Below are 26608 nucleotides of genomic sequence, written 5' to 3' on the forward strand. Positions count from 1 at the left end.
GTTAAACACCACATGTTCTCATTCATATGTGGAAGCTTAGAAAAGTTGATGTCATAGAAGTAAAAAGTAGAACAGATGATACTAGAGGTTGGGAATGGTAGAGGGGAATGAACAGGGAGATATTTGTTAAAGGATACAAAATTACAGCTAGATAGGAGGAATAAGTTCTAGTGTTCTATACCACTGTAGGATGACTATAGTTAACAGTAATGTATTACGTCGTTTCAAATAGCTAGAAGGAAGATATTCAATGTTCCCAACACAAAGAAATGATAAATGTTTGAAATGATGGATATGTTAATTACCCTGATCTGATCACTATACATTGTATGTATCAAAACAGTATTATGTTTCCCACAAATATAATTATTACATATAAATTTTTAAACAGCTAAAAAAATGTTCCCCAGTGGAAAACAGCGTATATTAAACAATACATGGAAAGTAATAATAGCTAAATTTACCTGGCCATTCATACCCACCAGGCACCATTTTAAGTTATTGTGCCTATAAACACATTTTAACCTCAGAACACTTTGCTACAGACTTTTTTTTTTTTTTTTTGAGACAGAGTCTCACTCTGTTGCCCAGGCTAGAGTGCCGTGGTGTCAGCCCAGCTCACAGCAACCTCAAACTCCTGGGCTCAAGCAATCCTCCTGCCTCAGCCTCCCGAGTAGCTGGGACTACAGGCATGCGCCACCATGCCCGGCTAATTTTTCTACACATGTATTTTTTAGCTGTCCATATAATTTCTTTCTATTTTTAGTAGAGACAGGGTCTCGCTCTTGCTCAAGCTAGTCTCAAACTCCTGAGCTCAAACAATCCGCCCACCTCGGCCTCCCAGAGTGCTAGGATTACAGGCGTAAGCCACCCTGCCCAGCCTGCTGCAGATTTTTAAATATTCCCATTTTATTGATGAGGACAAAGAGACAGACTCATTTCACAGGTAGTAATGTACCAGGTTACACAGAGTTTCTGGTATACCTAAATTATCAGACATCTTTTAAGTTTCATAATATGGGCTTTTACAAAATATCTTCAATTAAAACACTATTATCTTAATTCACATCATTAGCATTAGTTTGATGGACCATTTACTCATCTGCTCTATTTTGCTTACAAGGTAGAAAATGGAGAAAGCAATACTACTTTCATAATTGTAATTTTCCTTCTTTAGCTTCAAATAAGAAAAGATAACCTGAAGAGAGAGAGTACGAAAATTTAGAATGTGAAAGCAAAGGGAAGGAATGGAAATTTAACTTACCACAGTTTTTCTAACAGGTATGCCATAACAAAAATATCCTACTAAGACTTCATCCTGAAGCCCTAATCTGTGATATCATTTTTTTAACCCGAGTGACCTGACATCGCCCCTGGGGGAACACCGCGGTGGGAAAACTGGGATGCACCACTGGGGTCAGACAGGCGCGAGCACTTCCGGGAGGCAGCTTGCACCACGTGTGCTGGCACTTCCGGGCGGCAGCACGTGGTGGCGTAAGCGGCCCTATCAGCGGCCTCAGCTGTGGTAGTTGGAGGCTCGGTGGGAATCCTCGTAGTCCTGCGGCATGGCGTCTCGGTACGACAGAGCTATCACTGTCTTCTCCCCAGACGGACACCTTTTTCAGGTGGAATATGCACAGGAGGCGGTGAAAAAAGGATCCACTGCGGTGAGCGAGCAACTTCCAGACTATCGCCCCTGTTCCTTGGCAGGTTTCAGTTGTTACCGTACTGCCCCAGCTCACCGCTTCAGCCTGGGGAGCCAGGAGAGTCCCCCACTTGTGAAAATTGCTCCGTCCCTTTTATTTAGGGAAATGCTGCTTTTGAGATTTGGGCTGGAAGTGGTGGAGTAAAAGTTGGTAGGTTTCATCGGTTTCTACTGTACAATCGCCGTTGTTTTAACAACAGCTACAGACACAAAACGGGGCGTGGCGGGGCGTGGCGGGAAGAAAGTGTTGTAGCCTTGACTCCACAAGAGATATTAATGCTGTGTCTGACAGTAGGGAAAGAAAAGACTTCTAACCTGTAACAGCCTATTCGAATGCTCATGGCCCAGTTCTTCAGGAGTTCACAGACTCATGAAAAGTTAAGAGTTTCTTCATGTGGAGAACTATTGTTTAATAACAGTTATGATAAAACTGATCATGCCTGCCCCTGAAGTATGGACTAAATTAATATAAAATTAAATCCTTGTTGACAAAGAAACGATTAAAAATGCTAATTCAAACACTCCCATTCAAAATAATTGTCCCAGTATTTGACAGCCTTTTAGAGACTCAAAAGCCCAAGAATTTCCACTTTTTTGCCACTTTTTTTGTCTTTAAGTAATACTCAAAGTTCCTTGAGAGATTATAACCTACTTTATAGACTTATGTATCCACATTACAGAAAAACTTTTAAATACTCAGGGTAGCAGTAATACTGCTGCCAAATTTTAACTACATTCAATAATCCTAGTGATTTTTAAAAATTTAAAAGGACAAAAGTGCCCTAGTGACCCAAGATCTGTTACCCCAGATCTTCCAAGTCGTAGCCTGTGAATTCAAAAGGATCCAAGTTATTTTTTTATCTCTCAAATTTCATGAGCATGTTTGTTGTGTATTTTGGAAATTGAGACAGTAGCTATGAGAATACACCATACATTTTTAAGTCTAGCAGTGTCTGTATTTTCTCTCACTTTCCTTACCAACTTTGTTATGGTAGGAAATAATTCACTTTCATTATAAATCTATCAAATGTAAAGTGGTTAAAAAAAACTAGAAAGATCATTTTTAAAGTATTTTTCTATTTAACTGGGCCCATTTGTTTCATTTCTGTTTTATAGGTAATTTTTTTAGAATTATAAATTTAAGGAAAGCCTGATGTAGCTTAAACCAAAAGGGTACCATTTTGATAAAAACAAAAAGTTATATAATCCCCAGCATGGCATGTAGCATATGGTTAGAAAATAATGCCCAAGTTTTAGAGCCTAAAATAAAGGGAGTAATGGGAGAAGACTGGGGTGTAATAAGAAACCACATTGGCTCATTTAACATGTTTTAAGAGTGCTATAGAACTGATTGATAGTTCCTTTGTAATGAGCGGTAACAGGGTAAGGATATAAAAATACCTATAGTGGGCATTTTTAAAGATACATTGGAAAGATGAGACACTTTTGTCTCAGGATTCTGAAATTATAATTTGCATGTTTGCATGGAGTTATTCATTGTGTTTCCTTGAGGGTGTTATGACCTTTTACATAGGGTAAAGTTTTTAATGGCACTTATTAAAATATGTCACCAAATAGTCTGTATATAAATGGCCATTGATATGATGAATTATAAATAAGCCAAAGTTGGCCAGTTTTGACCAATATGTAGCTGTGATATTATTTAGTAATATAAAAAGTTATATGGGCCACAGTTAGAGGCCTTAAGTTCTGCTTCCTTCTTGATTATCTTATAGCATGAAGTGAGACAAGAGGTCTGTTATTTTTTTGCTTTAGTTCCCTTTTCTATAAATGCAAAATATGTTTGAATAACATTTTGGAGATGCAATACCTTTCTTCTTAGAGAAAAAGCTGAATCCTTTACAATATTCCCATGAAAAAGATAAGATTTGTTATCATTCCTCATTCTGTCCTTTCCCTGACCCCAAACTGTTATTGGCTCCATATTTCCTACTTTATCAAATCTCAGCTCCACAGTCTAGCATCAGTCTTCCATGTATATGGCTTCCTAGTTTCACTAATAGAAGCTTCTGCCTATTGACATGGGAGAGGGGACAACACCTTTCTTTCTGCTACTTTACATCTTATTTAGGCTTTAAGAATCTCTGCACATTTTTTCTTTATCACAGAGCCTTCTCTGATCCATTCCAGTCATCATGGATCTTTTTCTTCTGAATTCATAATCTGTACCACAGAGTATTGTATAGTATTTACTATTTAGCCTCATATTCTCTTTAATTTCAAGCATATTTCATAATCTCAAACCAACATGGAAAATACAGAAAGTAGAATAAAATAAAAATTACTTGTAGTCCTGCCAAAAATAAGTAAATAAATAAATAAATCCTCTTGTACCAACAGGATAGTAAGATCTTTGAGGATTTAGATGGCATAATTCTTTCTTGTATTTCTAGCACACGGTATATAATGGAGGGACCTAGGGAAGAAGTAACATTTAAGTACTACTTTTACCAAGCATTTTATGTAGATTATCTAGCATCAAAGACAATATTTAATCCCCTTTTTATATATGTGAAACTATGATTCGAAAGCTTTCATACTTGCTAAAAGTACCTAGCTAGAAAGTGATGGAATCCATATTCATGCTCAGATTTTTCTAGTTCCAAAGCCTCTGTTGTTTGCATTGTACCAGGAAATTTGTTCAGTAAATATTTGTATATTAGTTAGCTGTCATTATCATGAATGTGGAAACCAGATATGTGTCATTAAGACAATTAACTTCTCTAAGCTTCGATTTCTTTAGTGGTAAAATGGTCATCAAAAAACACCTGCTTCATGGGGTTGATGTGAGAGTCAAATGAGGTAATGGTACATGTTAAGCATCTTACACAGAATCTGGTTCGCAGAAAGTACTTAATGCTTTGTAGCTATTATTGCTTACTATTCTATTGTTTTCTCATTTTCCTTCAATTTCATCTATGGTTCTTCCTGTGCATTCATTTGTCATTTCAAGACATTTTTGTCGAACACTTACATATGCCAAACATGGTGATGGGCCATACGGTTTCATTATGAACAAGATAGACCCAATCCCTGTCCACAGAGAGCTTACCTATATAGCAAGAAAGTTAGATGATTAAGTAAATAGTCCTAACAAGGCCTAAATGAGTATTATAATGGGAAGACATGGAGCATTGTGGGAACTCTAGGTGTCAGTGAAGTCCCCGTGAAAAAGTAATATTTAAGTGGACACCTGAAAGATGAAAGATAGTCTAGTGAAGAAGAGGAAGGAGTGAAGAGTATTTTAAACAAAGGAAGTAGCTTATGGGAAGACAAGTAGCAAAAGACAGCTATATTCTATGAACTGAAAGGCATTTGGCATTGCTGAAGCAATGGAAAAATAGGAAGAGGTGAAGTTAGAAACTGGTGCCAGATCGTATGGAATGCCTTTAAACCATGTAAATGAGAATATACTTTGTCCCGAGGGAGTAAGAGGCCTTGAAGAGTTTTGACTGTCGTCATTCATACGTCCAACCACGGAGGTACTCACATGACCCAGGTAGGATCATTCATAGTTTCTATTCGCCTGGCCACTTCAATGAGCATGTAACTCAAATCTAGCTGATATAAGTCTACCCTTAAGACTTTTCTAATGAGACAGTGGTAGCTTTCCTACTACTCTGAGAGAACTGTTGAGATGTGAGTCCAGAGTTCATGGTGGCCATACTTTTTCTGTACAGAGAAAGCCTCTGTGCCTTAGCCTCTCTGCAGAAGGACGAAGAGTGAATATTACAGTCCCTCCATCCATTGTCCCACATATAGCCCTGGGCTGTGTTGGTTTGCTTGGTGAGAAATTGTCCCTACCTATTCAAGTTTTAAGTAGGAGTATGCCACATTCAGATTGTCTTTTTTTATTTTCCAAAGATTTCTCAGGCTACATTGTGGTCAGCAAATTGGATGAAGTCAAGAGTAGAAGCAGGGAGAACAGTTAGGAGTCTGTGAAAATATGATACTATTAATAGATTTTACCAGGCGTTGGGGCAGAAATGGAAATAAGGCAGATTCCAGAGAAACGTTAGCAATAGAGTTTATACAATTTGATGATTATTGGATGGTGATGGCAGAGTGAGTAAGAGGTACTGCAGAGGGAGGAATCAAAGATGATGCCTCTGTTTCTGGATTTGACCACTGATACCTTATAAACAACAGAAGTTTGTTTCTCACAGTTCTAAAGGTTAGAAAATCCAAGTACTACCCATGCTATGAGGAAACCACATGGATTCCTAGCATATTCTTCCATTTTGGTTCATATCATACTGCACAGCAGATCCTCAAATAATGTCATTTTATTTAACGTCATTTTGTTATAATGTTTATGATGGAAAAAAATCAATTCCCATTCAAGACCCCTGTCTTTATGGAGTTTGCTGTTCTCCCCATGTCTGTAGGAGTTTTTTCGAGTACTCCAACTTCCTCCCACATACTAAAGATATATATGTTAGGATAATTGACATGGCTGAATTGTCCCAATCTGAGTGATTGTGGGTGTGGGTGTGTGAACCCACCCTACAATGGAATGGTGTCCTATCCAGGGTTGGTTTCCACCTTATACCCTGAGCTTTTGGGATAGGCTTTGGCCACCCACAACCCTGAACTGGGATAAGCAGGCTGGAAAATGAATGAATGAATACAAATAATTGTATAATAAAATAAAGTATAATACAAATGAGAACAATAAACAATGCAGTACAAAAGCACTCAGGGAGCTCATCATATTTGGTTTTTGAACTGCATGGTGGTAGGATGTGCTCCTTACTATTTTGCTTTGAAAACCTTCCTTGGTTTAACCCACCACCACTGTGACAGCCGTCACTCACTGATTCACCAAAAATTGGGTAAATAATTATCTTACTTGTTTTTATTAATCTTGCTCAAATGTATGTATAGTTCACATTTATTTCAATGTTTAATATTAGAAGTGTTTGGGGTCTTTATTTAGATGTTAGGTGATGTTTTTGTGACCAGAAATATTTCATAGGAACTTAACTCTTATTTATATCGATTTGCCTGTGGTAAAATTGATTTTGTTATATGTTGTTTCACCTATAGCCACAGTTTCCAAGAACCTATCAATGACATTAAGTGAGGACTTACTGTTGTAGATAGCACTTTTTCAGGTATGTTATGTGAGATTAGGACACTCATGTAGTTTCAGCACTGGTATTTTCTTTGTAATTTCTATTTGTCTTTTCTGCTTTGAGTTTGGGGAATGAACTTCCAGCATGCCCGTACCTATGCAGCTGTTTCCCTAGATGTCTACTTTTCTCATTTTTATTGAATGTTTAAAGATGAGCCTTTTCCTCTAAGTCATGAATAACTTGATTTTAGAATTTTAGAATAACTTGATTTTATACTTTAAACTGACAACTGATTATGTTTTCTTAAATGACTTGACAGGTTGGAATTCGAGGTACCAATATAGTTGTGCTTGGAGTAGAAAAAAAATCTGTTGCGAAGCTTCAAGATGAAAGAACTGTAAGGAAGATTTGTGCCCTTGATGACCACGTCTGCATGGCTTTTGCAGGTACTTATGGACCTACAATAATGATGCGTAGTATCTTAGTGTGGTAGGGCGATACAACTGGCCTCACTGCTGCAGTTGTGCTATATTTATACAACGTGTAGTTATACTTCATTTCTTACTAAAAGCAGTATGTACCCTATTTTTTTAAAGGAAAATCTCAAATTTGTAAACTATAATTTCTGATAATGAGCTTTTGATAAAGCATAAATGTTAAAAGATATATATTACATTACCTTACTTAAAACTTTAGGTAGCTGTTTTCTTTTAAAAACTTTTTATTTGAAATAATTATAGATTCAGAAGTTACCAAAATACGGGGAAGTCTGCTTTTACCAACTTTCCCTTAATGGTAACATCTTCAAAACCAGTAAATTGACATTCATGTAGTCCAAATTTTACCAGTTTTACATGCATTCATGCATGTGTATGTGCATGTGTTTGGTTTTATTTCATTTATCTCGTGCAGATTCATGTAGCCATCACTACAGTCAGGATATACAACTCTTCCATCATGACAAGGCTACTTCATACTATTCCTTCTCCCCATCTTTAATCTCTGGAAACCAGTATCTATTCTCTCTGTCTATAACATTTTGAGAATGTTATATGGATAAAGTCGTATGATATATAACCTTTTCAGAATGGCCTTTTTTATTCAGCATAATTCCCTTACAGTTTATCCAAATTGTTTCAAGTATCAGCAGCCCATTTTTTTAATTGCTGAGTAGTATTCCATGTTATGAGTACACCACAGTTTGTTAACTCTCTCATTGAAGGACATTTGGCTATTACAAATAAAGCTTCTGTGAACTTTTGTATATAGGTTTTTGTGTGAACATACGATTTCCTTTCTCTGGGATAAATTTCTAAGAGTGCCATTGCTGGATTGTATGGTAATCCATATTTAGTTTTATGAAACACTGCCAAATTGTATTCCAGAGTGGTTATGCTATTTTAAATTCCCTCTAGAAATGTATGAGCAATTCATTTTCTCTGCATCCTCAGCAGCATTTGGTGTTGTTACTATTTTTTATTTTAGACATTCTTATAGGTATATAGTGATATCTAATTGTGGATATAATTTATATTTTCTTCCTGACTGGTGATGTTGAACACATTTTCAGGTACTTATTTGCATCTGTACAGTGAATAAAACATGTCTCATGTCATTTTTTTGCTCATTTTCTAATTGTGTTTTTTTTAAACTAAAATTTTATATTGTAGCTTAAAAACCTCAATCAAGCCAATACAATGGTATGTGACTATAGTCCCAGCTACTCAGGAGGCTGAGGCGAGAGGATCACTTGATCCTCGTCAGTTGCCAGTGTGATGCTTTTGGGCTTCCCAGCCCTCAGAACCATGAGCTCAATAAACTTCTGCATATATTATCCTGTTTGTTATAGGATTCTGTTATAGCAACATAAAATGGAATAAGACAGAAAATTGTTGCCAAGAAGTGGAGCTGTTTGTGTAACAAATAACTAAAAATGTGAAAGTGGCTTGGAACTGGGTAATAGGTAGAGGCTGGAACAGTGTTGAAGTGAATACTGGAAAAAGCCATAAATGGAGCACTGAGGGCAATTCTGGTAAAGACGCAGAAGAGGAGTGCTGTGGGGCAATTCTAAATCTTCTTAGAGATTACTTAAGTGGTTGTGACCAGAACGTTGATATGGACAATAAAGGCCATTCTGATTAGGTCTCTAATGGAACTGAGGAATAAAGTTTTGGACACTAGAGCAAAGGTTATCCTTGTTATAAAGCAAGAAAAAACTTGGCTGAACTGTATTCATGCTCTAGGGATTTACGGAAGGCAGAATTTAAGGATGACAAATTAGGTTATCTAGTGGAAGAAATATCTAAGCAGCAAAGCAGGCTGCTACATGGCTACTTTTAACTACTTAAAGTAAACGGACTTGATTTTCAAACCCTTAATTTTAGACAAAAAACTGAGAAGTGACATTTCACAGTTGTGTCGAATGCAGTTTGAATTCAGTGGATATGTTTAATAATGAAGTAATGGTTCTGTTTTCATAAGAAATCCAGCTTACTATTAGTGTTTAAACCATTATTCTTTATTTTTTTATTTTAATTTTTTTTGAGACAGAGTCTCGCTCTGTTGCCCAGGCTAGAGTGCCGTGGCATCAGCCTAGCTCACAGCGACCTCAAACTCCTGGGCTCAAGTGATCCTACTGCCTCAGCCTCCCAAGTAGCTGGGACTACAGGCATGTGCCACCATGCCCAGCTAATTTTTCTATATATATTTTTAGCTGTCCATATAATTTCTCTCTATTTTTAGTAGAGACAGGGTCTCGCTCTTGCTGAGGCTGGTCTCGAACTCCTGAGCTCAAACAATCCGCCTGCCTTGGCCTCCCAAAATGCTAGGATTACAGGCATGGCCCACCACGCCCGGCCTTAAACCATTATTCTTTAAAATCATTTTCTTTAAAAATTAAGTAAGAATGCATCAAATGAAGTCTTACATGAAATAAATCAGAAGGTAGGACAAGTGACACTTAATTTTACAAATCCTGTATAATGAGCATGTATTGAGAAAAAAAAGGTTCAATAAGAAATATTTCATGGGGACTAAAACCCATTTGACAAAGAAAAATGTATTGAAAAAATACATTTTTGTAAAATTTTGATTATTTTTATAGGACTGACTGCTGATGCCAGAGTAGTAATAAACAGAGCCCGAGTGGAGTGTCAGAGCCATAAGCTTACAGTGGAGGACCCGGTTACTGTAGAATATATAACTCGCTTCATAGCAACTTTAAAGCAGGTAAGCTCATAGTCTAATAGACTTCTTCGAGTTTTCTCATTTTTCATCATTATAAGTCCCACCATAGAAATACTACAATTACTCCAACTATTTGGTCTATTAAATCTATTAAATTTCTTATTATTTCTCACACTTATTTTATACTCACACTCTTATTCCAGTAGAATGTATTGATTTAACTACTAGAAATCTCGATCAGTATTAATTCTAGGAATTATATTTAAATTTAAAAGAACAGTAGGTCTAATTTTTTTTTTTTTTTTTAATCTTTGAGACAGCATCTCGTTGTGTTGCCTGGGCTGGAGTGCAGTGGTGTGATCACAGCTCACTGTGACCTCCAAATCCTGGGCTCAGATTATCTCCTAGGCTCAGCCTCCCAAGTAGCTGGGACTACAGACACACAACACCATGTTCAGCTAATTTTTTTTTTTAATTGGTTTCTTATAGACATGAGGCTGGTCTTGAACTCCCGGCCTCAAGCAATCCTCATGCCTAGGCCTCCCAAAGTGCTGGGATTGCAGATATGAGCTATCATGCCAGGCTGATAAATCTAATCTTTTAAAGGGGTTTTCTGGAGATACATTAATAAGAAACACTCTTTAAATGTTTTCCAAAGATACACCAATTATTCTTTTACCTACAAATCTGCTATGGTTTGAATATGTCCGCCAAAAAGCATGTGTTGGAAACTTAATCCCTAATGCCACAGTGGTGGGAGGTGGTACCTAATTGGAAGTGTTTAGGTCATGAGAGATCCACCCTCTTGAATGGATTAATACTGATGATAAAAGGACTTGAGGCTACAAATTCAATCTCTTGCTCTCTGTCACACTCTCTTGCCTTTACACCTGCTCTCTTGCCTTTTGGTGCTAGGATGACACAGCACCAAAGCCCTAGCTAGGTGTGGGCTTCTTGATCTTGGACTTCCTAACCTCCCTAACTGTAAGAAATAAACCTCTGTTCTTTATAAATTACCCAGTCTCAGGTATTCTGGTATAACAGCACAAAATAGACTAAGGCAAAACCTAAACATAACTGATCAGGTTTAGCTATGGTTTCTTCTTAATCCCTGCATAGATACATGGCTTAACATTAAGTTGTAATCTTGTATACATTTATTATTTTTTCACTTATGTACTTTGCATATGGCAATGTTGTCTTTAGAGTTATTCTTACTAGCTCTATAATACTATTTCTAGTTGCTATCTGATAATTTAGTTACATTGTTTCCAGTTTCTTTTATTTTTCCTTTCTCTCTCTTTCTCTCTGGAAATCTAATAATATTATTCTATCTTTGTCACAGCTTTTGTTTTTATTTTTTGAATTATGTTGTTAAATTAATTTTTAGTATTGGCTTACTGGATTAAAGATTATAATTGGTGTTAAGACTCTTTATATGTAGCTAAATTGCTTAGAAAGATTGAGCCAATTTTTATTGTGCAACTAGCAATGCATAAATGTATCCCTGAAGAATCATCAATATAGGGTTTTTCATTTTTCTTTTATTTTACAAATAAGTATCACATAGTACTATAATAGTTGTTTTAATTTGTGTTTTATAATTAGCAGTGAGGTTGAATTTTTTTCCACGTTTGTTTGCTGTTTTCATTTCTCCTAGTATAAACTATCTTTTCTTTTGACAGGCACTCGAATGGTTAAGAGTGTGCCTGCAGGAGCCAGATTTTGGGGGTTTGAATCCTGATTTTGCTACTTCTTAGCACCTTGGGCAAACTATTTCACCTATTTTAGCTTCAGTTTTCTTATTTATAAAATCAGCATTAAAATAATACCTACTTTGTTGATTTGCATTATGGAGTAAGATATTGCAACCAGGTAGAACACTTGTTGGCACAGATTTTACCATTTGTTTAAACCCATTATATATTCTATATATTAAAGTTTTAACTGATTGTGTTATAACAAAATTACCCTTTTTTAAAAAATTTGTTAATTCATGTTGCAAGAAAGCCCAATATTTTGATATTATTCTCTTTTTCTATTTTATTTGCTTTGATTTTCCCATTTGTTAAAAAGTCATCCACCAAAAAATAAGGTGCAGAACATTGTATATGTAAGGGTCCCAATTGTAGTTTTTAGATTTCCTTCTAGAAATATCAAGGCTGTTTATAGAAACATAGTCATAAGTCTGTGACATTGGGATTGCCATTGCAGTGGGGGACCTGGGGCTATGGGGTCCACTATAGATATCTCATGTGCACCTTTTATGCTTTTAAATTATTTTAATCCTGTCCATGTATTACTTTTTTATTTAAAAAAGAACATGGTTAATTAAGCAAGTGAAATAAAATGGTCTCTCCTCTAAGGTATATTTACAAAGCATTTACTTCATACCTATGTGTGAATGAGGAATATTAGGAAGAACAAAGAAATTGAGACATAAACCATATTCTTTAAGAGTTTATGTTCATAGCCTATTTGCATTCAAATTTTGAAGTGACTGATAAAAATACGTATAATATAATAGAGTTATATCAGCAAGATGACTAGGAGTTGCCTGGCACTCGTCCTACCCACAAAAAGGAACTGAAAAAAATCAATGAACAGCTATATTTTGACTAGAGTGGTGGAAGAAATATACTGGAGAGCACCAGCAGAGTGGTGGAATTTCTATGGAATATGGAAGCCCAGAATAACACAGTAGAGAGGAGAGTGAGGCATTCTGCCTCTGCCACGCTGACTCCCCTCCAGGATCATCAGCTTGGAGTAAACAGGAGATTCTCAGAAGCCCCCAGTGCTGCCACAAATGCCAGCAGTCCTCACTGCAAGGAGCGTTTCCCAGTCCTCACAAGCCACAAGTCCAGTTTGGAGACTAGGTGGGAGTTTACACAGCTGCATTGTGTCAAGAGTAGGAGCCCACCTTGAACACCCCTCACCCCTGCAACCTAAGCTGCTATGGCTCAATGCCATCTTGTAGTTGGACCCACTACTGGAATGTGTCCTGCCCTGGGAATAGTCATTAATGGCTTAACCTCCCCATCCATGAGGCCCTGCCCTCATTCAGCCAGATTTACACTGGTGCCTACAGCACTATGATCTCAGCTGCCTGGAGCCTAGGCCAGATGGAATGACTGAGACCCCAGTGTCAGAACCCACATGGGAAACTACCCACTCACGGGATGTGTGGACCTGAATAGCAAAGAAGCCAACCAGTGTCCAGCTGGCCATCTTGGTTGCATGCACCTATGTTGTACAACCTGTCAGCTCACCGATCCTGCTCACATAGCCCAAAAGCCAGTGCTGCAAGGGCCCTGACTGCCTCACACATTTCTGCAGAGCCTACTGGCACCACCGCACCCTTGCATACCACATTCGTCCTCACATCTGGTTCTATGGTGCCGCTCCCCAACCATGTACTACTGCAGAGTCGCCTAGATTTGCCTCACCCATGCACATTCACAGCAGGCCCAATAGCAGATCCACCAGTGACCTATTCTCCCTAGACAGATCACTGCAGGGCTGCCCCTCACTACTGGCCCCATGCACACCCAGTCTTGTATCCATTTGGCAGCAGCCACTACCTTTCTAGAGAGACCAGTGGGCAGCCTCTTGATCATCCTCCACAGTTGCATGTGATTAGCCAGACAACCAGCTCGGTGCTCCCAGTAATACCATGCCACTGCCATCACAAACTCCCACAGCTTAGGCCACTGAGGCAATTGTGGACCTCACTGATGAGGATTATAGCTGAATAAACTGGATGGAGGCCACAATACTGAATCCACCCATAACTAAAGCCAATGCACCATACCCACCCAACACCCTAAAGACTCATCTGTAGCAAAAAGTCTTAAAAAGCTATTCCATAAAATTGTAAAAATGACTATCCCACAAGACTTGTTCTTGCATCAGATTTAAATCAACAGTGGCAAGGATGCAGGGAAAGAGGAACTCTTATACACTGTTGATAGAAATGTAAATTAGTACGGCCTTTATGGAAAACAGTATGGAAGTTCCTTAACAAACTAAAAATAAAACGACCATAAGATTCAGCAATTCTACTACTGGGTATGTGTTAAAAGGAAAGGAAATCAGTATATCAAAGAGATGTATGCATCCTCATAATTATCACAGCACTATTCACAATAGCCAAGATATGGAATCAACCTAAGTGAGCATCAACAGATAAATGGATAAAGAAATTGTGACATAGATAAACTGGGTATGTGTTAAAAGGAAAGGAAATCAGTATATCAAAGAGATGTATGCATCCTCATAATTATCACAGCACTATTCACAAAAGCCAAGATATGGAATCAACCTAAGTGAGCATCAACAGATAAATGGATAAAGAAATTGTGACATAGATAAAAATAGAATGCTATTCAGCCATGAAAAAAGAATGAAATCCCAGCAGGACATGGTGGCTCATGCATGTAATCCCAGTACTTTGGGAGGCCGAGGCAGGAGTATGACCTGAGACCAGGGGATTGAGACCACCCTGGGCAACACAGTGAGACTGTGTCTCTGCAAAAAAAAAAAGTTTAAATAGCCAGGCATGGTGGTACCTGCCTGTAGTTCCAGCTACTTGGGAGGCTGAGGCAGGAGGATTGCTTAAGCCCAGAAGTTTTAGGCTGCTGTGAGCTATGATCTTGCCACTACACTCCAGCCTAGATAACAGGGTGAGAGCTTATCTCAAAAAAAAAAAAAAAAATCCTACTATTTGCAACAACATGGATAAACTTGGAGGGCATTATGTTAAGTGAAATAAGTCAGCCACAGAAAGACCAATGCCTCATGTTCTCACTCATATGTGGGAGCTAAAAAAGTTGTGCTTGTAGAAGTAGAGAATAGAGTACTTACTGGTTATAGGCTGGGATGGGAGGGTAGAGGGAGAATAGGGAAAGAACTGTTAAAGGATATAAAATTATACCTAGATAAGAGGAATAAGTTCTAGTGTTCTGTATAGCACTGTAGGATGACTATAGTTAACAATTTTTTTATCATATGTTTTCAAACTAGAAGAGAGAATTTTGAATGTTCCCAACACAAAGAAATGATAAATGTCTGAGGTGATAAATGTGCTACTTACTCTTAATTAATCATTACACCTTGTATACATTTATCAAAATAGCACTCTGTGCTTCATAAATATATACAATAATTGTGTCAATTAAAAACATATATGAACTTTTAAAAATGCATATAATAAAATTGAAAAATAAAATAGATATGATACATAGATAAGACCAGGAAGAAAGCTAGTATAAAGTTACTTTAAGCCACAGAGTTATATACAAAGTTATGTACAGCCATATAAAATTGCCTACAAATTTCGTCCTTGCCTTTCTGTTGGGGTTGCTACTTTGGATGACTTCTAGGGGTACCAGACTCAGTGTGAATTCCACTTCTTGGAGCACAAATCCAGGAAGTTCCCTGGTACTAAAGCAAAAAGCCATACATTTGGTTTCTACTGACCCATTGTCTGTGAGGAAAAAGCATGTTTTTCTTCAAGAGAAAGAAAAGTTGTCCTGTCTTGGGATTGAAAAAATTGTCTTTTTTTTTTTTTTTTTTTTTGAGACAGTATTGTTCTGTCACCTGGCTAGGATGCAGTGGCATCACCACAGATTACTGCAACCTCAAACTCCTAGGCTCAAGTGATCCTCCTGCCTCTACCTCCCAAGTAGCTGGGACTACAGTCACATACCACCACACCTTGCTAATTTTTTCTGGTTTTGGTAGAAATGGGATGTCATTCTTGTTCAGGCTGCTCTCCAACACCTGACCTCAAGCAATCCTCCTGCCTCAGCCTCCCAGATTGCTAGAATTACAGGCTTTAGCCCCTTGCCCGGCCGAAAGAATTGTCTTACTTGAGTTTTTAAATAGAGATAACTTAGTATATAATTAACATAATATACTTGATAATAATAGTATCAAGTAAGAATACTTGATAATAGTAGTAATAATTGCAGTGTCCCTCAAGGTAAGCCAAGGACATGTTTCCAAAGCATAGCTCATTGAAATCACCTTTACTGAGAACAAAAATGGTATGGCATAAATATACAGTTCTCTGCTATATTAGGGAGATTATGATCTAGTTATATTACCAAAATATATACAAAGCAACAAGAAAACAATTTTGAGACCATGTATAAACAAACTTGTGATATTATTTTATAGACTGTACAGCTTAAGTTTTAAAAATTTTCATGATGAATTGAGGCTAGTCCAGAAAGGGTCAGGAAAAAAGTCTTTAATATACATAGAATAAGAATCAGGAAAGTAGATCATTTTGGCAGCAATGCTTCATTTATCATTAGAAGCTTTCATTTGATAAGTATTAGGTTGGTGCAAAAGTAATTGCAGTTTTGGACTGTGAATTTTAAATCATTATAGCCAGGTTTAAACACATTTTTATTAATCAAAAGAGGAACCATTACAATCAACACATTTTTGTCAATGAGAGATAAGTTTGTTTATTCCTATAGCGTAAAAATCCATGCTTTGGGATTCGACGAACTCTTGGAAAGCATATTCTGCATCCCACTGGTTGTGGAAGCGTTTTCCCTGCAAAAAGTTGTCAAGATGCATGAAGAAGTGGCGGTCAGCTGGCAAGAGGTCAGGTGAATATGGCGGATGAGGCAAAACTTCATAGCTCAATTCGTTCAACTTTTGAAGCCGTTGTGTGACCTGTGGATGGACGTTGTCATGGAGAAGAATTGGGCCCTTTCTATTGAGCAATGCCAGCTGCAGGCTTTGAAGTTTTCAGTGCATCTCGTGGATTTGCTGGGCATACTTCTCAGTCGGAATGGTTTCTCCGAGGTTCAGAAAGCTGTAGTGGATCAGACTGGCAGCAGACCACCAAACAGTGACCATGACCTTTTTTTGGTGCAAGTTTGGCTTTGGGAAGTGCTTTGGAGCTTCTTCTCAGTCCAGCCACTGAGCTGGTCATCACTTGTTGTCGCATAAAATACACTTTTTGTCGCACGTCACAATTTGGTCGAGAAATGATTTGTTGTTATTGCATACAATAAGAGAAGATGACGCTTCAAAACCATGATTTTTTTGATTTTCAGACAGCTCATGAGGCACCCACTTACTGAGCTTTTTTACCTTTCCAATTTGTTTCAAATGCCAAATGACCTTAGGATGGTCAACGCTGAGTTCTTTGGCAATTGCTCATGTAGTTATAAGAGGATCAGCTTCAATGATTGCTCTCAATTGGTCATTGTCAACTTTTGATGGCCGGCCACTGCACTCCTCATCTTCAAGCGTCTCGTCTCCTTCGCAAAAATTCTTGAACCACCACTGCACTGTACATTCGTTAGCAGTTCCTGGGCCGAATGCGTTGGTGTTGCAAGTTGTCTCTGCTACTTTACGATCCATTTTGAACTCAAATAAGAAAATCACTCGAATTTGCTTTTTGTCTAACATCATTTCCATAGTCTAAAATAAATATAAAGTAGCAAATAATATGTCATTAGCAAAAAAAAAATGTAAAGTGAGAAATGTGCATTAAAATGATGCATAACATAACCACATTTATTTAAGAATGTATTCCTATATCAAACGGCAAATGTCAGCAATGCTAAAACCACAATTACTTTTGAACCAACCTAATAATAGTGTTATACTAAAAATATATTTTATTTTTCAGAAATATACCCAGAGCAATGGACGAAGACCTTTTGGTATTTCTGCCTTAATTGTAGGTTTTGATGATGATGGTATCCCAAGATTATATCAGACAGATCCTTCTGGTACTTATCATGCTTGGAAGGTGAGTCAGAAATTTGTTAATATGTATATTTTTAGAAGTTGAGTAAATGTATTCACAGCAAATTCTTTATTGCTGTCAGGCACATGACAAAATTTTGTTGCATTAAAATACTGATCACCGCCATCCTCATAAAATACTGATCATGGGCCGGGTGCAGTGGCTCACGCCTATAGTCCTAGCACTCTGGGAGGCCGAGGTCGTTGGATCATTTGAGCTCAGGAGTTCAAAACCAGCCTGAGCAAGAGCGAGACCCCATCTCTACTAAAAGTAGAAAGTAATTATCTGGACAACTAGACAACTAAAAATATACAGAGAAAAAATTAGCAGGGCGTGGTGGCACATGCCTGTAATCCCAGCTACTCGGGAGGCTGAGACAGTAGGATCGCTTAACTCCAGGAGTTTGAGGTTGCTGTGAGCTAGGCTGATGCCACGGCACTCTAGTCCGGGGAATAGAGCGAGACTCTGTCTCAAAAACAAAAAAGAAAGAAAATAGCCTACAGAATGGGAGAAAATATTTGCAAATTATATATCTGACAAAAGACTAATATTCAGGATCTACAAGGAACTCAAACAAATCAGCAAGAAAAAAACAACTCCATTAAAAAGAGAGCAAAAAACATGAACATTCTTCAAAAGAAGATATGTAAATGGCCATGGAACATATGAAAAAATAGTCATCATCACTAATTATCAGGGAAATGTAAATTAAAACCACAATGAGACAGGGGTAAGGCCCTGTCAGAATGGCCATTATTAAAAATTTAAAAAGCAGTAGATGCTGACACAAATGCAGTGAAAAGGGAATGCTTACATGCTGTTGGTGGAAATGTCAACTAGTACAGCCTCTATGGAAAACAGTATGAAGACTCCTCAGAGAACTAAAAGTAGACCTACCATTCGATCTAGCCATCCCACTATGAGTTTCTACCTAAAGGTAAAGAAGTCATTATATCAAAAAGACACATGCACTTATATATTTATTGCAACACAGTTCACAATTGGAAAGATAAGGAATCAGCTGATGAGTCAGCTGATGAGTGGATAAAGAAAATGTGGTATATGTATACCGTGGAATACTACTCAGCCATAAGAGGATGAAATAATGTCTTTCACAGAACTTGGATAGAACTGGAAGCCATAATCCTCAGTGAAGTATCTCAGGAATGGAAAAACAAATACCACATATACTCACTTATAAATGGGAGCTAAGTCATACAGAGTGGTATAATAGACTGTGGAGAGTCAGAAGGTGGAAGGGTAAAGAATCAAAAATTACCAATTGGGTACAATGTATGCCATTTAGTAACAGTTACACTGAAAGCCCTGACTTCAGCACTGTGCAGTCATCCATGTATCAAAAAACCACTTGTACCCCCTAAATATATTGAAATAAAAAAATGTTTAAATCATGCCACCATTATAAATTATTCATACAGTAACCAAATGAGCTGATGAAATGTTTGCTAAGTTTTCAAATCTACAATTTTCATTTTGTAATTCTGTTAAGGAATACTGGAGTAAACCCCAAACCCCTAAACTTCACTTAGTAACCATAAATTCATCCATATTGCAATGATTTTAATAATTATCTTTAATTTTTGAAGGCAAATGCAATAGGCCGAAGTGCTAAAACTGTTCGAGAATTTCTGGAAAAGAATTACACAGAAGATGCGATAGCAGATGACGATGAAGCTATCAAATTAGCAATAAGAGCTTTGCTAGAAGTAAGTGATCTAATAAAGCATATACAGAAGAGCATGATTTTTTTTCTCATCCATTTTTGTTTATTAAACACAAAATCTGCTAAAGTAATTCTCACATTGTACTTGTTCTACATTAGGTTGTCCAGTCTGGTGGAAAAAACATTGAACTTGCTATAATAAGAAGAAATCAACCTTTGAAGGTAAGTCATTATCCAAAGCAGAAAAACTATCTGTATTACAAAGTGTTTTGACAAAAGTTAAAATGTTGATAATACCTGTGAATCTTCATTATAACCATGAAACATCCATTGGCATCAGTTGACACCATGATTATTTCTATTTTATTTCTGTAAGCTAATATTCATTTATATGTGCTTATGGTTAGCAGTTAATAAATCCTATCCTTTTGTAAAGACCTACAGGTGCTGAGATTTCTATATAGGTGTACCCATTTTGTATACATTTCTCTTAGTAGGAATCCCTACTGAGTCAGTCCTAGAGGGTGCTCAGTATAGCATATTCTCTGTGGAATTTCATTCCTGGCATTATATAGAGAGCACTTACTCTTCTTGTCTTTGCAGATCTTCTAAAATCAAGATATGCTTTCAGCTAGTGTCATTCAGCTGCCATTTTTAAATAATGGTGGCCCTCCAGGCTTCTGACATAATGTTATCCTTCATTATGTCAAAGGACCTCTCCGTTTCTGTTTGTCTACTGGTTTTTATCTATTTTCTTTACTTTTCTTTTGAATGTGCTTTGAGCTTCTCTAAGGCTTAAACTTTAATTCCTAGCACGATAGCCTTTCTATATTTCTTTCTGGCAAGTCTAACTCTGATTTGCATACCTTTTGTCAGCCATTACGGGTTAACACGGCTGGACCAAAAAATAAATTATTCGAAATAATTTTGTTAGAGGACTCATTGCTCGTTGACAGAGCATTTGAAATGTGCTTCACTATTGTTCATCAGGTACAACTGTAAAGTATAGTTTGCCACTAGCTTTCTTTAGCTGAGATTGTGCGCAATCACTCAAAGCATGAGAAACTATATTAAAAATATATTTAAAAGATTGTTTTACATTTACCTTTTCTTTGGTTTGAAGGAAAATATTTCAAGGAGAAATAGTGCCAAAATTAATGCTTTGTGGAACAATGCGGGTTTTTTTGTTTTTGTTTTTGGTCATCGTTGTTTTGACACCACTTCTTGGCTTTTATTATTTAACCAACAGATATGATATGAGGATAAGATAGCAGCAGAATAATAAATAAGAGAAATGGGGACAGGGCAATAGAGTCTGCCTCTGCCAACCCCACATAAATAATAGGGTGCTAAGCATGGAGTGTGGAGAGGGGTACTAGGCCAGCTGCCGAGGGCCCAGGGACAGAGGCAGCAACACCATAGGGGCACAGAAACCACTGAGGCCACAAGTGCTTCTTTAGACCCATCACATACACATGTACACACATGTATAGACATAAATACACACAAACACAGAGTTATAGGTATATTTTTACTTACGAGTGGTAGAATGGTATGTGTACTGGCAGCAGTGTTATATTATCATTCCACATAGTCTTTCAGGGTAGTCTGGGTAGTGAATAGGACACATGCTTTGGAAATAGTAGACCTGTGTTTTAAGTTTAGATTTGCGTAGACCTGGCTTTTAAGTTCCCACAGATATATTTGTTTAACAGCATGACCTTGAGCAAGTTATTCTTATATTCAGTTTTCAGTTTTCTTGTGTACAAAATGAAGCTGACAATAACTACATCAAAGGGCTGTTGTAATAAGTATATGAAATAGCCATGAGATATTACAATGTAATAAAGTACACAATAAATGTAATGTGTTTGAATCATCCCGAAACCATCCCCCCCCACCAGTCCATGGAAAAATTGTCTTCCATGAAACCAGTCCCTGGTACCAAAAGGTTTGGGGTCCGCTGTCTGAGTCCATTTGTGGTGTTATAAAGGAATACCTGAGGCTGAGTAATTTATAAAGAGAAGAGGTTTATTTGGCTCATAGTTCTCCAGGCTGTCCAAGAAGCATGACACCAGCATCTGTTTCTGGGGAGGAATTCAGGTTACTTCCACTCATGGCAGAAGGCAAAGGGGAGCCCGTGTGTGCAGAGATCACAGGGTGAGAAACCAGAAGCAAGAGAAAGAGGAGGAGATGCCAGGCTCTTTTCAACAACCAGTTCTCATGGGAGCTACGAGTGAGAACTCACTCATTCCCTTGAGAATGACACCAAGCCATTCACGAGGGATCTTCCCCCATAACCAAAATACCTCCACCCAGGCCCACCTCCAATACTGGGGATCAAATTTCAAGATGAGGCCGGGTGTGGTGGCTCATGCCTGTAATCCTAGCACTCTGGGAGGCCAAAGCGGGCAGATCGTTTGAGCTCAAGAGTTCGAGACCACCCTGAGCAAGAGTGAGACCCCATCTCTACTAAAAATAGAAAGAAATTATATGGACAGCTAAAAATATATATATATAAAGTTAGCCGGGCATGATGGTGCATGCCTGTAGTCCCAGCTGCTCAGGAGGCTGAGGCAGTAGGATCGCTTGAGCTCAGGAGTTTGAGCTTGCTATGAGCTAGGCTGATGCCACGGCACTCTATCCCGGGCAATAGAGTGAGACTCTGTCTAAAAAAAAAAAGAAAAAAAAATATGTCATGAATGCAAAAAAATGTAGATACTAGTCTGTTTTATCATTTACTACCAGAAAATATACACAGACCTATTAAGCAAAGTTGAAAATTTGTGAAAACTTACACATACAAACACTTAACAGACAATACATGATACGATTTGCAATTGAGACAAATATAAACAAGTGTAAAGATGCAGTATTAAGTCATAGCTACATAAAATTAACTATAATAATACAATACATAATATTAAATAATTTCATAGCCACCTTCTGTTGCTATTGCAGTGAGCTCAACTGTTATGATTATCCACTTAAAACACCATGTGACGCTGATCATCTCTGTGTGAACAGTTCATCTCTCCAGTAAATTGTGTATCACAGTCAAAAGCGATCTCTTAGAGTTCTAATGTCTTTTTCATCATGTTTAATACAATACCATAAACCTTGAATAACGCCATGAGACCCATACAAAGTTCCACTAGTGATCCTGAAAGTGCTCCCAAGAAGCAGAGAAAAGTCATGACATTACAAGAAAAAGGTGAATTGCTTGATATGTACTGTAGGTTGAGGTCTGCAGTCACCCATCATTTCAGAGAGACAATTCATCTTGTAAACAGATAACATAAAACTTACAGTATTGATAAATATAGTATAGTACTATAAATGTATTTTCTCTTCCTTATGATTTTCTTAATATTTTTCTCTAGCTTTATTGTAAGAATACAGTATGTAATACATACAACATACAAAATATGTGTTAATACAAAATTTATTGTTATCAGTAAGGCCTCTGGTCAGAAGTGAGTTGTTAGTACTTAAGTTTTGGGGGAGTCAAAAGTTATCCTCAGATTTTTGACTACATAGGAGTCACTGTCCCTAACTCCCGTGTTGTACAAGGGTAAGTTTCCCCTGCTATATATGTAGAGCTTTCAATTGACTTTTCAGTGCCTTACTCTTAAATATAACTATAAAAGTTTCACCAAGGATCTCTAGATATTATGAAAAGTAAACTAAAACAGAGAGAAAAAGGACTTAACAATAGACCAGGCATGGTGGTTCAGGCCTATAATCTTAGCACTTTGGGAGGTTGAGGCAGAAGGATCACTTGAGGCTAAGAGTTGAAGACCAGCCTGAGCAACACAGTGAGACCCTATCTCTAAAAAAAATAAAAAATTAGCCAAGTGTGGTGGCACATGCCTGTAGTCCCAGCTACTTGGGAGGCTGAGGTAGGAGGATCACTTTGATGACACCACTGCAGTCTACCCGGGCAACATAGCAAGACCCTGTCTCAACACACACAAAAAAAAGGACTTAACAATTATAGAGACATTGCAGCATTACAGAACCCAGAGGAAATCTAAAACAACAGTAAAACTTGTGATTAATAACCTCAGAGAGATGAGAGGAATATAAAAAATGAGACATTCAGAGAATCCAAAGTGCTCTTGGAAATCCAGAATATAATGTCCAGAATTAAAAGTTTAGAATTAAAAAGAAAATAAGGGCCGGGCGTGGTGGCTCACGCCTGTAATCCTAGCACTCTGGGAGGCCGAGGTGGGTGGATCGCTCGAGGTCAGGAGTTCGAGACCAGCCTGAGCAAGAGCGAGACCCCGTCTCTACTAAAAATAGAAAGAAATTATCTGGCCAACTAAAATATATATAGAAAAAATTATCCGGGCATGGTGGCGCATGCCTGTAGTCCCAGCTACTCGGGAGGCTGAGGCAGTAGGATCGCTTAAGCCCAGGAGTTTGAGGTTGCTGTGAGCTAGGCTGACGCCATGGCACTCACTCTAGCCAGGGCAACAAAGCGACACACTGTCTCAAAAAAAAAAAAAAAAAGAAAAGAAAATAAGGAAATCACCCAGAAAAAAAAAAAAAAAACATGATGTCTAGAGATGAACAATAAAAAAAGATCAGTTGTTGCCAGCCCCTAAAAAAAAGAAAAAAGAAAAAAATCAGTTGGAAGATCAGCATATAAGGCCCAGCCTGTAATGAAGAAAGAAAACATATGAGAATAAAAATTATCAAGGAAATAATATAAGAAAATTTCCTAGAACTGTAGGACACGAATCACCAAGTACTCAGCAGGGTGCATATAGGTGTTTCATCAAGAAGTTTCAAAACAGCAGAGATGGAGTAGGGTGGGGATCAGGAAGACACGTAATACTAGGAAGTCAGTGGATAATATCTGAAATGAAATAAAGAAAGAAATAGCAGTAAAAGCCTAATACTTTGAAATATAAAGGTGACACCAAAGGGAACAGTTAGAATAGTTGAATGTGGTTGCTTGTGAATAGTAAATTAAGGATTGGAGGTGATGTGGGGTGGGTAGAGCAAGGGACCACTATATTTCATTATAAGCTTTTAGTGCCATTTGATTTTTCATAATTATGTGCATGTAGCACTGGAGTTAGTTTGATGTAGTTGGCTATCTCCTTAATTTCAACATGTTCACTACACTGGACCTAATTTTAAGAAGGCTCTTTGACTCTTCCCCAGGTAATGTCACATCACTTTATTCAGGTTTTTGTTATAATGTAACAATCTATTTATATGTCTGTTTTTTCCACTAAGCTGTGGACTCCCTAATGGCAGGCAAGAGCTATATTATTCCATTTTATTTTCAGAGCCCACGGCACTCCCAGTAATTGCTTGATGGGTAAATTCACTTCATAAAATGTTCAGGTATCTTTTACATAGATTGTTGACAAATACAGATTTTCTGACACACATCTTATTAGTGAAATAAGAATTCTGGAGTTGAAACAAGAGTCAGAGCTCCTAATTTTCAATCCCTCTTTAATCTTCGGCCAAATAATTTAACTCTGTGAATCTCAGTTTCCTTATATGTAAAATCTGGTGATGGACTAATTGCTAAAATCCCGTCTATCTCTAACATCATTGAAAATATGCCTTCCCATAAAGTTGGTTATTCATTTATCAGGTTCATAGATATCTCTTTTCAGTATTAAGATCATTAAACTTAGGTGTCCCTATATACATCTTAACTTCAATGAAATAGTCTTATAGCCGCAATCATGTAATCTTGGACATAGTTGTAAGCAGTACAACAGAAAAGCAAAATACATAGCCAATTCCTAGAAAATAAAAACTCTTTTTGCTTCCTACTTAGTGAAGGAGACATAAACAAAGCAGTGTAAATCATCCTTCCCACCTCTTTTGACTGTTCTATGGGCCAATAAAACAGTTAAACCCTGTCAGAGAATCACACAGTATGATGGGATCAGAGGAGTTCAGTGATGGATTATTTGCTCATGAATAGAAATAGGCTTTGCATTAAAAAATGTTTTTAGAGTTATATGCATATATAGGATATATTAATACAATGCAGTATCACATTTTGTCCTGCTTTCCTTTTTAGCACAATGATAGTGGACATTTCGGAGGTCTGGTTTTGACCATAAGTGTTACAAGCATGTTGCTTTTGAACCTTTTAAAACATTGCATTGTATATTTGAAGCTATAAAATATAAAGTTATAGACAGAAAATATAAACTTATAAAATATTAACACTCCCACTACTTCACTTGACCAGCCTTAAAAAAATAGAATAAAATATTAGATTTCTTCGTATTGTAAATATTTCAATGTTATTGGTGTAATGAAAATTTGTTCTTTAAAATTTTTTCTCTTTTCAGATGTTCAGCGCTAAAGAAATTGAATTACAAGTAACTAAAATAGAAAAGGAAAAGGAAGAAGCAGAGAAGAAAAAATCAAAGAAGTCTATCTAATTCTTAAGATGACCACTGGGAGTTTTAGTGTTTTGTTGTACTGCTTGGAATTGTTTAGTGAAGTTTTGGAGGAAGTAAGTTACTTTGCAGCATTACATTTATTAGTTGTGCGCTGTTTTGAGAATGTCAGATTTGCATCTGTCTTCATTCTGTTACATAGTCAAACATGGGTTAGTGTGCAGATTTTCTTTGAAAGGAGATTTCAGTAATTGTTGAAAGCAGTCATAATTCCACATAAGCCTGAGACTATATAACTTGACCAATGTGTTACTTTTCTTCATATATGCACATTTAATTAAGAAAAAAATTTTAATTTTAAAAAATTAATAATTTGGTGGCTTGAGTATTGACTGTCAAAGAGATAACTATTCCAAAATAAACCAAATATAATATTGAGCTGCATTTCTCGATGAATAACAGAAACATCCTTGTACTGGTGAATTCTCAAAATTTTGTTAGAGCTGCCTTCATGTTTAAATATTTTGTCATATTTATTTTACCTTTTTCATTTTGTAAATTGAAATGTTTTGTTTACAGAACAAATATTAAAGGCTAATCCAAACAGGCTATTACAGTGTGGTAAGAGCTTATAAGGGCATATTACAAGGATGCTATATGAAAACAAGGAAATAAATACATGTAATTTTTAGTTTAGAGTTTTTATTTTATCTCAGATATGTCCAGAATGTTAGCTTTGTTACATGTTCCATGAAATATCTGAGTGCTTGA

The 26608-nt window shown here is 37.1% G+C and overlaps 1 protein-coding gene across 3 annotated transcripts; it reads left to right on the forward strand.

Annotated features, from left to right (window-relative positions):
* The first annotated feature begins 1457 nt into the window (after nt 1-1457).
* Nucleotides 1458-26281, forward strand: PSMA8 (proteasome 20S subunit alpha 8). 3 transcript variants are annotated; one of them, XM_045527366.1, is made up of 7 exons: nt 1458-1667; nt 7124-7250; nt 9908-10032; nt 17648-17770; nt 19375-19494; nt 19611-19673; nt 25787-26281. In XM_045527366.1, the coding sequence occupies exons 1-7, from the start codon at nt 1566-1568 to the stop codon at nt 25877-25879; spliced, it is 753 nt and encodes a 250-aa protein (XP_045383322.1). In that variant the 5' UTR covers nt 1458-1565; the 3' UTR covers nt 25880-26281. The 3 variants fall into 3 exon arrangements, with proteins under 3 accessions (XP_045383322.1, XP_045383321.1, XP_045383323.1); XM_045527365.1 differs by having other exon boundaries at nt 1566-1667; nt 9890-10032; nt 25787-25879; XM_045527367.1 differs by having other exon boundaries at nt 1566-1667; nt 7124-7136; nt 25787-25879.
* The last annotated feature ends 327 nt before the right edge of the window (nt 26282-26608 follow it).

This window comes from Lemur catta, chromosome 16 (genome assembly GCF_020740605.2).
Source record: "Lemur catta isolate mLemCat1 chromosome 16, mLemCat1.pri, whole genome shotgun sequence".
Lineage (NCBI taxonomy): Eukaryota > Metazoa > Chordata > Mammalia > Primates > Lemuridae > Lemur > Lemur catta.

What these genes read in the sequence shown, in the direction of transcription:
- PSMA8 (XM_045527365.1), top strand. Translation starts at nt 1,566, where the DNA reads ATGGCGTCTCGGTACGACAGAGCTATCACTGTCTTCTCCCCAGACGGA. An exon ending in CGTCTGCATGGCTTTTGCAG is followed by an intron (nt 7,251 to 9,889) that starts GTACTTATGGAC and finishes ATTTTTGTAAAA; the next exon opens with TTTTGATTATTTTTATAGGA. An exon ending in TCATAGCAACTTTAAAGCAG is followed by an intron (nt 10,033 to 17,647) that starts GTAAGCTCATAG and finishes TTTATTTTTCAG; the next exon opens with AAATATACCCAGAGCAATGG.